The sequence below is a fragment of the Gekko japonicus genome, unplaced genomic scaffold (assembly GCF_001447785.1).
Source record: "Gekko japonicus isolate JY-2015 unplaced genomic scaffold, Gekko_japonicus_V1.1 scaffold204, whole genome shotgun sequence".
Taxonomy (NCBI): domain Eukaryota; kingdom Metazoa; phylum Chordata; class Lepidosauria; order Squamata; family Gekkonidae; genus Gekko; species Gekko japonicus.
Window position 1 is genome coordinate 52,768 of NW_015159716.1, and position 13,829 is coordinate 66,596.

Consider the following 13,829-nt stretch of genomic DNA (forward strand, 5'->3'; position numbering starts at 1 on the left):
GAGTCAGCCTATAGGGCATACTCCAATTACATTAAAAAAAAATAGCCTACCTGGAGAAATAGTGGTCAGGTTTTCAAGAAGACAAACCAGAAATGCCATTTTAAAAGCAACGTCAGCAACTCCACTGAAAATGGGAAATGTAACCATCAAAACCTTAAAGGACATTCCATTTGAAATTAGACAAAAGAGGAAAAATTACAAGGACTTAATTTCTTTCCTTCAAACTAATGGGATATTGTACAGATGGGCTGTTCCAGAGGGTGTCATCTTTAAGATCAACGATAGAAGAGAGAAGATAGACTCCACTTTTAAAGCTAAAGAATTTTTGAGATGTCAGCTGGGGATAGATGAAGAGGAAGAAAAGAAGTCTAGTGACTCTGCTACCTCTGGAACGTAAGAGGATTCTGTGGCAGAAAAGGGTGCAGGACCTGCCAGAGTAGTATACGATTTCAGAGACAGAAAGCCGAAGTAAAGGCAGAAGGATTTGGAAAATGGCCTTTTGAAGCGAAGAACAAAAAGATGATCAGAGATTTCTCTCATAACAACTAATAAAATAACATATAAATAGTGAATTGTCATAAGCAAGAACTCTACAAGTATATTGTGATATTAACATTTATAGTACCAACATTTTTACTAACAGTGAAAAGATCTCCTCCTCTTGGGGTTTTAGTGTGGTTTGCTTTCCTTTATCCTTAGTTGTAGTCCCTTTCCTAATATTTCTTTGTAGTTTTTGTAGTATTTGCAAAATAAAACATATCCCTCCGGGAATTTTAAAAAAAAAGTATGCTCCATTAATCAGCAACAGGCTGTGTTCCATGACCATCTTGCACGTTCTGCAGGGCAAACCCAAACTTGCCATCAAGTTTTCCAGAGTCTCCTCTCCCGGCTCACCCTGTTCGGTCTCTTCCCTTGCAAGCCACGTGCAAGAGAGTCAGAACTCCCTTCTGAGGCCCAGAAGCTGAGCTGCTAAAGGGGGTCCTGAGGAAAGGAAAAGAAGCCCGATGTAAAGAAGCCAGAAGGACCTGACAGACTTGGGGGGGGGGAGCAATGAATGCCCAGGGGGGCCAATTAGTCCTGGGGGGCCAATTAGTCCTGGTTCATCCCAGGAGACGGGTTTAAAGAAACTGCAGCCCTCCTCATCCGCCTAAGTTGGCACCTCGTTATTCAAAGATTCAGATGCTGCCCGAAGCAGTAGTAACTGGCCGTTCTAAGAGATAGTGCCATAGCTGGTGCCCCAATAGCACAGATGGAGCAAAAATCTCCCTTGGTTGCTAAACACTATCTAAAAGACAGGAAACACACACACCCATTGTTCTCATTTGCCTGTGTGCCTCACAGGGCCAAAATAACGCCTTGAATCATATACTCTATACTTCCAGTCACCCCTAAGGAATATTCCTGCCCCCCATTTCCCAATACTCTACACATGTATTCCTATTACATCTTGCTCTACCACCAAGGAACTCCAAAGGACTGAATAGTTCTGAGCAGCAGACCATTCCCTGGGCTAAGACTTCCCAACCATTTAATCCTTCTTGTTCAGTCCCTCCACATTTTGCTACAGAGAAGGAGGGTGAACCTTTCCTGCAATAATGGCAAGTGAAACCAGTCTAAATATTTTTTGCTCATTGCATCCCTTGACAGTGTCAGATACAGAATACAGATTCCTTTATCTAATGCTGGTTGCTAATAGATTGTGCTTTATTAAATGCTTATGTGTTTGTTTTTAAATCTACAGGATCGAGAACCTAAAATTGCCACTGCCCCTAAAACTTCCCAAGCTGTATTTACAGACAGAATGCTTGCAAGAGCATGTGCAAAATGTGGTGTCTGTGTGTACAGCAGAAGTAACATCTAGCCAAAGATCAAGGATTCCCTCCCCTTGCCCCGCTCCTGGCCCTGAAACACACTGTTGTGTGACATCCTGATCCATGGAATATGTGCTTGAACACCTCTTACCCCTGGCCAACTGGTGCTGTAAGAGAAGGGAAGCAACCTCGAAAAGGAGAGACAGTTAGAGCCAATGAGCCTGGCAAAGAGCAACAAAGATGTCAAGGAAGACCAAGGAAGAACTGGAGCAAACCCACATTTTGGAGAGTAAGGGGGATGAGCAGAAAATAGGCTAACAACAAGCAGAGAAGGGCCAGAGACACTGTGACACCATCAGCTCTACAAAAGAGAAGACCCAGCCTTGTAGGGGCAGCGCTCTACTTTCCGTCGTCAATGGAGCTCTCCTGCTTGGGCAGTCCTTGCACGCAACTGCTACAGGTTTGGCCAACCCTGTGTGAATGACCAACAGTGGCTCAGGATGCATAAGCATTTCCAACAAACCTTTACTTCATTTAAAGGATCCTTGCTTGGGACTCTCCACCTGTCCACTGCTGTATCCAGAACCCACAAGCTCAGGGTCCTTCCCTAGGTCTGCTCAACCCTGGGATAAGAAGCCAAGGGGTTGCAGGGGCGATTTTGTACCCAACAATGGGAGGTGGATTTATGAGGGAAGCTACACGGCTCCCCACAACTTCCCAGCACACAGTTCTATGACTGCTGATTAGAAGCAAAGGGCCTTGTAAGCCCATGGATGGGAATGTAGCCTTATTAAAAAGGTTATCAAGCGTGGAACATTTCACATGATGCAGATGCAGCATTATCGCTTTTTCCTAAGCACACCTTCCTCAGAGGCTAGCAAAAGAATGACCCACCTGCCCAGACAGGGCCTAGAGGTGCCAGGTGCTGCCCCATCTTCCCACACTGTATCTGTCCTCAGATACAGATAAGTTCTTTATGCCGGGATAGCTTGTGACCCTACAGAGAACGGGCCCCCAAAACGCAATGATTTCAAGTCAATTCCATTAAACTTGACCGACACTTTAAAAGCCTCTGAAAGCCCAGAAGTTGCTATGGCAACCCCGACCCCTGCTTCTGAAAAATACATGAAGTACAAGGCTTCCAGTGAGCAACAGCAAGTACTGCCAGCTAAGGTACTTGCCCATAGAATATTCTATTACCGTGTACAGTTCACCTAACTGAACAGAAATATGGCCTAATAAGAAGATTACCTTATTTTGGTAGGTTGCTACTGTAGTACCAGTCCTTGCCACAGGAGGGGGGAACTATGCTAAAAGCATAGCAAGCCCTGACTCCTCTTCTGTTGAAGAGTTAAAAGAAAACCTGAAGGTAACAGGCCAATAAACAAAAGATGGAGAATGTGAAGCACATCTGTAAGCCTCCTGGCCCTGTTGTGAGAATGTGGGGGGACAGTTTGCTTTCTAGAGGTGTGTAACTCTACTGGTTCCCAGCCAGTTTCTTAAGAGCAGGTCAACAGACTGCGCCAACATTGCTCAATTCTAAAAAAGGGCCCCTATAAAAACTGGTTGCCAACTAGGCTGAAGTGCATTTGCCACATGACTACATACTAGGTTCCCTTTGTTTTTCACTTTCCCCTAATTAAAAAAAAACATGTATACGGCAGAAATTTTCCAAACAAGGCAGTGGGGAGGGGGATTATAAAATTCAGGCATAAAAGTTGGAGATAGGGTACTGTGTCTCAGACCTTCCAAACTCAACCTCCCCCCCCCCCCAAACACAAGTGACCTCCTGAAAGGTCCCCAGATACAGCCCAACAACTCTGCGCAAGGCTTGACTGTACACAGCAACTATACATAATGGCAGTAAAAGGAGACAAAGCTATCTTCTTAGAAATGCAGCTCTAGAGGTGTTAAGTCTGCTGCTTTAGCTGCCAACAAGATTCTTGTGGTATCTTAAAGGCTAACAGAATTTTATTCCAGCATGAGCTTCTGCAAACTAGAGCCCACTTCCTTAGAGACCAGCACACCCTCTAAGGAACAGCCTTTTTAAAGTGCCACCAGACTCCTGTTTAGATAGGCGCCAAAGCTAAGCTAATACCTGCCGTGTGATAAGCATCTACTGCCTTTGAGGCCTACTAAGATTCAGCAGTTTTATGCTGGAATCTCCCCATGATGTTTTTTGTTGTCATCGTGGAAGAACTGAGTGTCAGGAGAATGTCCTGGTAAACCAAATGGCTTGTGGATTTCTGATATCCAATTTCTGTCTGTTCATGCTTTTGTACGCGTGTCTTATGTCGGCAACAGAAAGGCATTTCTAAAAATGATTAGGTATATCCTATGCAACTGAGGATAGTTTCAGAGGGTAACTGTGTTGGTCTGCACTAGAATTGTTAGATTTGAAAAGTGTACGCCTTCGAGCTTTGACTCTCAAAAGCTTATGCCCAGAAAATCTTGTTGTTTCCTAAGGCAGCGACATCCCAAGGAGGCGGCTGGCTCGGCAGCTGATGACGTGGCCAGCAGGAGGACGTCCGGAGCCGCAAAGACGTTGTGACGCCCACCGCAGCTGTGCACCAGGGCCCTTAACCAACAGCCCCCGAGAGGAGTCGCCAGAGAGCCGAAAGAACAGCGGAGGCCACGGAAGCCACACCGGAGAGAACTGGAAGAAGTCGCCCACTCGCCGGATAAACGAACGATCGGAGCCGGGAGGGTATCTGGTAGGGCTCCCCCCACCCCAGACGTACTGTGGCCATAGTTAGGGTTTCTGCATAGGTCTCTGCACCATGCAACGTGTAAGCTGCTCAGAGCCCTTCGGGGGTGAGCGGGGTACAAATGAAAAAAGAGAAAAAAAAGGTGCAACTAGACTTGAATGTGACTAGGCAACTGAGGTGCCCGAGTGATTGTTTGAGAATCACCAGTGTAAAGGGAAATGCAAGATTCACTCATGTAGATCTACTGCCACAGGCACCATCATCATGCAAGCCCACCCCCACCCCCGTACCCTCTTAGGTCAACGTATCTGAAAGTTTCTGGCATATCAAGCTGGGCCTAAGCCCTTTTCAGATGTCCTTAAGCACAAGGGGCTCTTGGAGGGGAGGAGGAGGTAGAGAGTGAAAGACGATCACAGACGCAAATTCTGCCCAAACCTACTTTTCCCCACTGCAAGGTATGTGGGGAGAGAACCCATTAGGTACAAGGTTCTACACAGAAGGCTCTGAATGTGAAGAAAGCACCCAAGATGTGTAGACCATGCTCACATTCCTATTATTGCCAGTAAGAGGGAGTGAACAGCTTGCTCCCACGATCCCCACTCCCACCCCATTGTGTTCACTCACCCCCTTACAAAATATGAGAAAGGCTACTGAAACAGCACTTATATTTTTGATCCACTGTGCAATTTGTTCCCCGCTTATCATACTTTATTCTCTTGTCCTCCAGATCTTCAATACACTGACCTGTGATTTATTATAATTGGAAACATAGCATTGTGTGTACGTGGCTTTTGGCTAAGAAGGTGAACCGGTCAAGGGTGGGGCAGTAGGGAAGGGAGGCCTGAAAAGGATGCCTGAAGAAAGCATCTGTCCTAATTCTCTTTATGTGCCTCACAGGGCTCCAGATTCAAAGCACTGCCAACCTTCCCCCAAAAACAGGCCTATCAGAAACCAAGATAAAGTTTGCTCGTGCTGTGGTTGGGGAGAAGACAACACCAGGCAGACTAGAAGAGTGCAACATAATTATGACCAGAGCCTTTCCCCTATCTGTTTCAGACTGATTTAAAAGTTACAGAATCATGAAGGTCCAAAAGGCCATCTTAACTCACCCACCCCAAAGCTGACCACTCTCCCCACATATCCCAGCGTAGCACAAGCATGAAGGAGGCACACACTGCAGCAACCAGACTTTATTTCGGACATTTGTTTCGGGGAGTACACTGAACCCTCAGTGGGGAAACAAACCCCACTCCATGATCATTTATTAGCCTAACCAGAGAAAAGGTTAAAGGCTGTCCTCAAGCAAGACCTGATTGTGAACACCCAGAACAATACGCATGCACAAATGCAACCCCATGTCTTCCTCTCTTGCCATAAAACTGCTACGTCATTATTCTTCCACCCAGCCACACGAGCCCGCTGAAAGTTTACAGAAGAGCACAGCCTTTTGCATGGCCTTCATCCATCCAGTTCACTATGGTCCCCTCTGACGAGCAGAGCATCTCCAGAGTCTCAAGCAGACAGGTCTTTCCCCAGCTGGAGATGCCACGGGACCTTCTCCACACCAAGCAGATGTCCACACACTGAGTCATGGCCCATCCCCTACTACCAATTTGGCAGGTTAGCGACAGGCTTTTCAACACTAGAGTATGAGAACCCTTCGCTCCAAGTCAAACCAATCCCAATTCTGTCAGCCACTGTATGTTCCAAAGTTTGAGGTGGAAGAGGAGAGAAGGTGGGTCTTGTAGGTTCCTAAAGCTAAATAGAAGCAAGAAACCGGGATCCCGTGTCACAATAACACCATCTGTCTAACTTCAGCCTCATACAGAAATCCTCAACATTTCACAAGCAGAGAAGTAGGCAGATCACAAAAAAGAAGAGGAAGAGAAATACAGGAAAGCAGCAAGCCATAAGAATAACCCTAGAGGACAAACTGGCCAGCCAACAACCACCCATCTAAAGGTGTGTCCCTGCCTTAGGCTGAAGGAACTTCTTTCTCCATCGGAGAAAGGAGAGGAAAGTGACAATACCAAAAAGGAGAAAGATACCATCTCAGCTAGTATTAAGTGCTCTAGATAGTGGTAAACATGTTTTGGTGGTTGGATTAACTAATTGTTTTAGGAAACACATCAATTATTCCAGTTGGCTTTTTGTCTTGGAGGTCCAAATATGGTCCTTGATTTAACTCATTCTACAGTCTGCAATACTTCAAGAAGTGCAGAGAAAGGGTTTGGCAGATGGGGGGACCCAGAGTGCGCCTCAGTACAGCCTATGCACCACCAGTTGCCAATTTCCAGCTAAGGTGAGTCACTGAATCCCCTTTCAAAAGAGCCAGTTTGGTGTAGTGGTTAAGTGCGCGGACTCTAATCTGGGAGAACCGGGTTTGATTCCCCACTCCTCCACTTGCACCTGCTGATGTGACCCAGGGTCAGTCGCAAGCTCTGGCACAGCTGTCCTTGAAAAAGAGCAGTTTCTGTCAAGAGCTCTCTCAGCCCCACCCACCTCACAGGGTGTCTGCTGTGGGGAGGGGAAGGGAAAGGAGTTTGTAAGCCGCTCTGAGACACCTTTGGGTAGTGAAGGGCGGGGTATAAATCCAATCTCTTCTTCTTCTTCTTCTTTCTAATTCCTCTGTTTTGTAACAACGTTCTACCACCTCTCTAGGTTCTCTCTGCAAACGTACAGTCAAGGAACTTCTAAAAACCACAGACTGCTGACACTTCTACAAAACAGTCGGATTCCACGTTACTGGTCAAATTCCACAATTTAATCCCAGAAAAGGCTTCTGACCTCCTGGGAGTACTCAACTGCCCAACTTAACGTTTTAACATTACTATCTCCAGTTTCCCAAGCAACTGAATATTAAAATGAGGGAAACTAACATACAGGGAAAGCTACTGAGGAACATAAACACCCCACAGGGGGCACCCTGCAACTGATGGGCACACAAAAAGGAAACATAGGCTAAGTGCTGCAGCATTCCAAAAGCAGGAGCATGAACAATGCTGCATACAGGGAAGCAAAAAGGAGAAGAATAGCATGCCACTTGTATTCGGTCCAAATATATGTGGAATGCAGAAGGAAACTATTAGTGGAGTACAGGAACACATGGAAAGCAGAAGGAAAACACATATACTCCCCAAGGAAAATGCAGTGCAGTAGACCCAGCACTGGAGTAGGGTTTTAGAGACTTGAGTTCACGTTTTCGCTCATTCATAAAATCAATAAGCAGCCTTCTACAGCTGCTGTCTCATTTTACACCTCCTATCAGGAACATCAGCAACAAACATTTGATGGATGCAAAGATCAGGCATGTAGGTACATTTATTGCAGAGATTTTGTTAACAGGGTAAGTGCAGTCAGGTCATATCGCGAACAAAAACGGAATGCAGTTTTAATAAAATTACACTAATATAACAAAAAGACATGAAAGTATAAAGAGCGTGATCATCAAGCATTATTCCATATGTGGCCCAATTCTCTAGTGGATGTTACTTCCATGTAGGACTTCAAATGATGCAAACCCTGCAGAGATGCGAAACCCCGCAGCACTATCCAGAAAACCCAGAAGAAAATCAGATTAACCTCTACTCTTTGACATCCCCAGCTGCTTCATGTGACTGGTTTTCTATGCAACTATTACTTCCCCCATTACTTGGAAAGGGTCTGTGGCTCAGTTGCAGGGAATATGCTTCGCATGCAGAAGGTCCCAGGTTCAATCCCTGTTATCTCCAGATAAGGAGTAGTAGGTAATGTGAAAGACCTCTGTCCCAGACCCTGGAGAACTGCTGCCAGAATAGACAATACTGACCCTGACACACCAAGGATCTGACTCTGCATAAGTTTCATGGGTTCCATACAGGAAACAGCACATATTCCAACATATGTGCTTGGTTCTAGTCCAGGTAATTAAACCACTAATCACATTACGAGCAAGAATCTTATCTCAGTTATCAGGGCGAGGAAGCTTTTATAAACTGGAATGTAAGAGTTCTCTTCTTTGAACTACTGGTGTGCTGTAAATAAGTATGTGGAGGCAAAATCTGTCTAGTACATGAGCCATTAAGTGAGCTGATTTTGCACGACTGGCCCAGTTGTGGCACATGCTACAGTAACCGAATGTTCACTAGCACTTCTTGCCACGTGTACACAGTAAAAGTCATGTGCTTGGCACATGCCCAAGGTATGGTCTGTGATTTACTGTGATTTAAGGCTTGTGTTCTTCGCAGTATGATTCAGAACAGACAGAGTCATAACTTACGTGTGCCTCTCTCGATCAGTGCTCTCATATTCCAAGAAGATGATCTGCCGGGGGTAGTGGCTGCAAATTTCACCATTTACATTGGAGATCAGGCTGTAGCAGTAGTCCTTGCTGAATAACTCAAGGCAGCATTTTTCAATATGCTCCACCTGCACACGTCAGAGAGCAACAGTTCATACATGGCTATTTATATACATGGCAATCCTAACAGAAAACAGTAACACAACATTCACTGTGCAAAGAGAAATGAAACATTACATTAGACAACCTGTGAACAAAGAAAGCATGAAGGCAAACAATCAGGATCTAGAAAGGGTGGCACAACAAATGTAAGACCCTCCATACCAGTGGCATTTCAACAAAAACTACAGGCACCCAAGGTGTTCAGGCACTACATCATGTTACCGGGGGGGGGGGGGGGGTTCATACTACTGGGTTATCTGGCAACCTTTGAACACTGCAAACACATAACCAGCAATGAAGAAGAAGAGGAGACTGGATTTATACCCCACCCTTCACTTGAAGTCTCAGAGCGGCTTACAAACTCCTTTCCCTTCTCATCTCCACAACAGGCACCCTGTGAGGTAGCTGGGGCTGAGAGAGCTCTTTCAAGAACTGCTCTTTCAGGAACAGCTCTGACAGAACTATGGCTTGCCCAAGATCATCCAACAGCTGCAAGTGGAAGAGTAGGGAATCAAACCTGGTTCTCCCAGATTAGAGTCCACACACTTAACCACTACACCAAGCTGGCTCTTGCCAAGATAACATCATTAAATTCTTCTATGAGAGTCACTTCACCATCTTCAGGGCTACAGTTGGATAACTGAAATGTGGCAACAGATGTGTCATGTTACGGCTTAACATTTCTGTAATGCTGACTGTACAAAGAACACTACAGTCACCATTTTATACATCCCCACCTAACTGTAAAGCAAGACTTCATGAGCATATGTGTTTTTAACAGGTGGGCTAAGGCAATGACCCTAACAAGCTGAAACTAGCATCCAGCATTATTGTTTCATGTTTATGGCAAGAAGCTGCACAGAATGGAATAGGGAAGATTTTAAACAGGTACCAAAAAGAAAAAAGAAGAAAAAAAGATGATATTTCAATAGCCAGGAAAATATTTATTGACAAAAAATAAGTTCTGAGAAGTTACTTAATCAGCACAGCTGACAGCAAAGAAGGTCTTCCATGTCACTACTTTTGTCTTGACTGGGAGGAAGAACCAGGAACAGTGAAGGGCTGATAACAAGCAAGCTTGATTAGATAGCGCAAGAAAGCAAAATGTAAAAAGAAAACACACTTGAGAGAACACAAGGCTGCTGCCTTGACATTCAACCAAGAGATGGAACCTTCCTCCATATGTAGTATGGAAAGAAATACACCAAAAATGCAGAATACATGAAAGTTTAAATTCCCAGTGGAAGCCAAGAGCATACTATTGTGTTCTGCCTAACAAATTATGAAAAAATTAGATTATTCAAAGACATGGTGACAGCTATTAATGCAGTAAAATGGAAACTAGATGTCTGTCCACTTTTAGAAGAATGGGAAAATAAACTTGCTGAATATGCAGAAACGACAAAATTAACAACCTATTGAGAAACAGGTCTACTATGAAATCTGGGGAAAGATGGAGTGCATATTATGTGTATTATGCTAGCAGGAGACAAACGTAAACTGAGAAAATACATATGTATGGCAATGAAACAGAAGTAGAATTAAAATCTGCTCCAAATGCAATATCCATAATATAAATGGGTTCTCTATATGAGATATATAATGTATTTTCACTTAAATGACAAATTGTACCCCAACAGAAATATGAATTACTGTATTTTATAGTTAACACCTTAAAAATTATAGTAAAGGGAATGAAAGGGAAATTATTCTTTATCCTATACTTACATACTACATGATTGTCTTCAATAAATATAATGATGCTATATAACCCATTTTCTCTTTTTCCTTTTCTTAACCCTTGCTGTTTTTTAAAAATAAATATAACCAAATACATAAAAGACATTCAAGCAAACATCAACACTGAACCAACTAGAGTAATCTGTACGATGGAATGCACCAGCTAAACACATCCAGTCACCACACCCAGTTAGAGAAGTCACACCTGAACCATGCATAGCAAGCAGGGCTTCAACACAGCAATAACTGTCCACATGGGAGAAGTGAATCACACACACTACTTGCTACAAAATAGTGTCATCTTTCACTTTAAGCTCTTAATTGATAGTGAAGGACCAAACAAGGCACATAAGGCACACCTGGTAGTAAATACCGTACATCAGCTTTTTAGAACTGTGGACTTATTCTGCAAAACTGGTCCAATTCTTCCTGGGTATGTGCTACATTAACCCAACATTCATTAGAGCTTCTCATTAAATGTACACAATGAGAAGCATGCATGTGCTTAGCTATGGACAAACAAGGAAAACTTTTTTTTGTAGTAGAAAAGTCAAGAAGCAAAGGCTGACAAATGGCTTTGCACAAGGACGAAAACATACAAATGATACAGTGCTCCCTATACCAACAAACTTTATGTACATGTACTTCCAGAAGGGTAGCTTCTGGAGTGTGGAGTAGCAAAATAAAACAGGAAGGCAGCGGAACCTTAAAAACTAACTAAGATCATTCCGCGAACCAGAAATCACCGCAAAAGCTGCACCTGTTGATTTCAGCCTGTCATGCAGTTGTCTAAAGCGGCCTGAACCCTGCCCCAAAAGAAGCGGCAACCCAAGAACTGAATTCGTGGTGAGACCTGAAACCACCCACTCTGCACAGTGGGACTAAAGCTCACCAGGGCAAGTTGGGGGGACCTCTTCCACCAACCCTCCCCCCCCCCCGACTCACCTTTGCGTTGCTCCCAGCTCCTCCTCCGCCAACTCCCCCTCCTCCTGCGGGGCCGCCACCGCTTCCCGCACCACCATCCCGGGCTCGGTACTGCGCCCTCGAAAACTCCAGCAGCAGCTCGGCCAAGGCCCGCTCCCAAGCCCCGCCACCCTGGAGGAGGGAGGGGCCGCCCCGGGCACCTGCCATCCCCGCCCCACAATCACGGGCGCCAGCCCCGGACTTCTCGCCCCAGCGGCGCCTTCCCCATCCCAACCGCCTTCCGCTTCCGGAAAAAAAGAGGGAGATGCCGTCATCACGGCGCGACAGGGCCAGCCCGGGGCGCCACCCCATTGGCCTGAAGGCAGCGCGCAAAACAGGCACACTCCTCCCCCCGCCCCGCAGGGGGAAAAAAGAACCCCCTCTGCAAGAGGAGGGCGGGGCTAAAGCCCGGAGAGGGGGCGTGTCAATATTGGAGGAACTAGAAGCTGGAACCTCCGGGTCTTTGGATGCTGGGGCGAGGATTCCTGGGTTAGAACCAATGGTTAGGCTTGCCAGGCAGAGCTGGTTGGGTTTAGTTGGCGCCAAAGACAGTTGTAGTGTTCCCCGGAGAAGCTGAACTACGCTTTGTTGTTGTTCAGTCGGTGTCATATTCACAATATTTATATACACATTTCGTTCCTCATAAAACATCATGAGTGTCACAGCCAACAAACGGTTTCCCCCCCATATCTCCAGCATAAAAAAGTCTGCACAGTGACAGCGAGGAGCCCCTTATTGCAATGCATTCGAGCAAGTGGTTCCTCGTCCGCAAAAGCTTGTGGTAGGATAAAGTTGTCAGTTTTGAAAGTGGCACGAGACTCCCTTTTATTTTTGCTGCAACGGAATAACAGGCTGCCCCTTTGGAAACAAATCCATCCTTGGCTTCTATCCAGCTGATACTGAAGCTATCCCGGTTGTTTATATCTTGCCCTTCCTCTGAAGAGTTCAGTTCATATGGTTCACCATTACCGCTTTTATCTCTATAGTAGGGAGGGGCCTGGAGATATCCTGGGATTACAACAAATCTCCAGGCATCAGAGATCAGTTCCCCTAGAAAAAAATGGCTGCTTTGGACGTTGGTCTCTACAGGAGAGGTGCCGACCTCCAGGTGTGATTACAGTGTATGGAGCAGATCCAAGTGGTCAGCTGTGTTGGTCTGAAGCAATAGAACGGATTTAGAGTCCAGTGGCACCTTTAAGACCAACAAAAGTTTATTCAAGGCAGGGGTCATTTTCTGCAGGAGCACACAGGAGTGGAACTCTGGCAGTAAAGAGCCCAGGAGGCAGGCACATGCAACAAACCCCAACCCCTGCTCCCAGCAGCCCTCAGTCAGAGCAAGAAGCAGCAACCTAAGTTGCAGAGCTCCGCCGCGCCCCCCCCTCCAAAACACTCCAGTGGCACCTTTAAGACCTAGTTTTATTCAGGTACAAGCTCTCCCTCCTCTGCGAGGACAGATCTGCACGTCCCCCCCCCCCACCTCAATAGCTAGCAATCCAAAACAGTACAGTGGAGCATGAGCAGTGAGTGTTGCCTTCTGACACACTTCCGGTGATGTCAGGAGGTGTGGCATGTGCAAATAAATTATGCTAATAAGTTATGCTAATGAGCTCCTGCACCTCTTTTTCTACGAAATGACCCTGGTTAGGCTAAACTGAGAGAGTGACTTTCAAACTTCAGGGCAGAGCAGAGATTTGGATCCAGGTCTAGTCTTTCTGATCTTGGTCCAGCCCTCTAACCACTACACATTGCACCTTAACATATGTAAATAGGTACTTAACCACTGTTCCTCTGCTCCGTATTCTTTGGTTCTGCTTCAACCATAGTGGTTTTCCCTTTTCTGCTTGGTGGATGTAGTGGAAAATCCTGCCGCAATTGCCACTGCAAACCTAAAAGTGGCCCTTGAAAGAGGCATATCTCAGCACTTCCACAAAAATCGATTTCTTCCCAATGGTGACCTAAAGCAGCTTAAAACATTCTCCTCCATTTTATGCCATCTCATTCTTTCAGTAAACAGGATAGGAAAATGACCTGTATCCCTACTTTAGCACAAGGGGTTTCAAAATGCAAGGAACCTCCACATTAAGCTGTAGAAAAGAGTAAGAGTCCAATAGCACCTTAATGACTAACAAAATTTCGTGAGGCACCTCTCACTTCTTCAGATACAGG

The 13,829-nt window shown here is 45.4% G+C and overlaps 1 protein-coding gene across 1 annotated transcript in view; it reads right to left on the bottom strand.

The window, feature by feature from the left end:
- Positions 1-11,975, bottom strand: part of LOC107111938 (myotubularin-related protein 14-like) — a 54,419-nt gene extending 42,444 nt beyond the window's left edge. The window contains exons 1-2 of the mRNA XM_015413021.1: positions 11,646-11,975; positions 8,778-8,926 (exon numbers count right to left, since the gene is read on the bottom strand). Coding sequence (XP_015268507.1) covers positions 8,778-8,926; positions 11,646-11,975 — 479 coding nt within the window. The remainder of the gene's footprint in view (positions 1-8,777; positions 8,927-11,645) is intronic.
- Between the last annotated feature and the right edge of the window lie 1,854 nt (positions 11,976-13,829).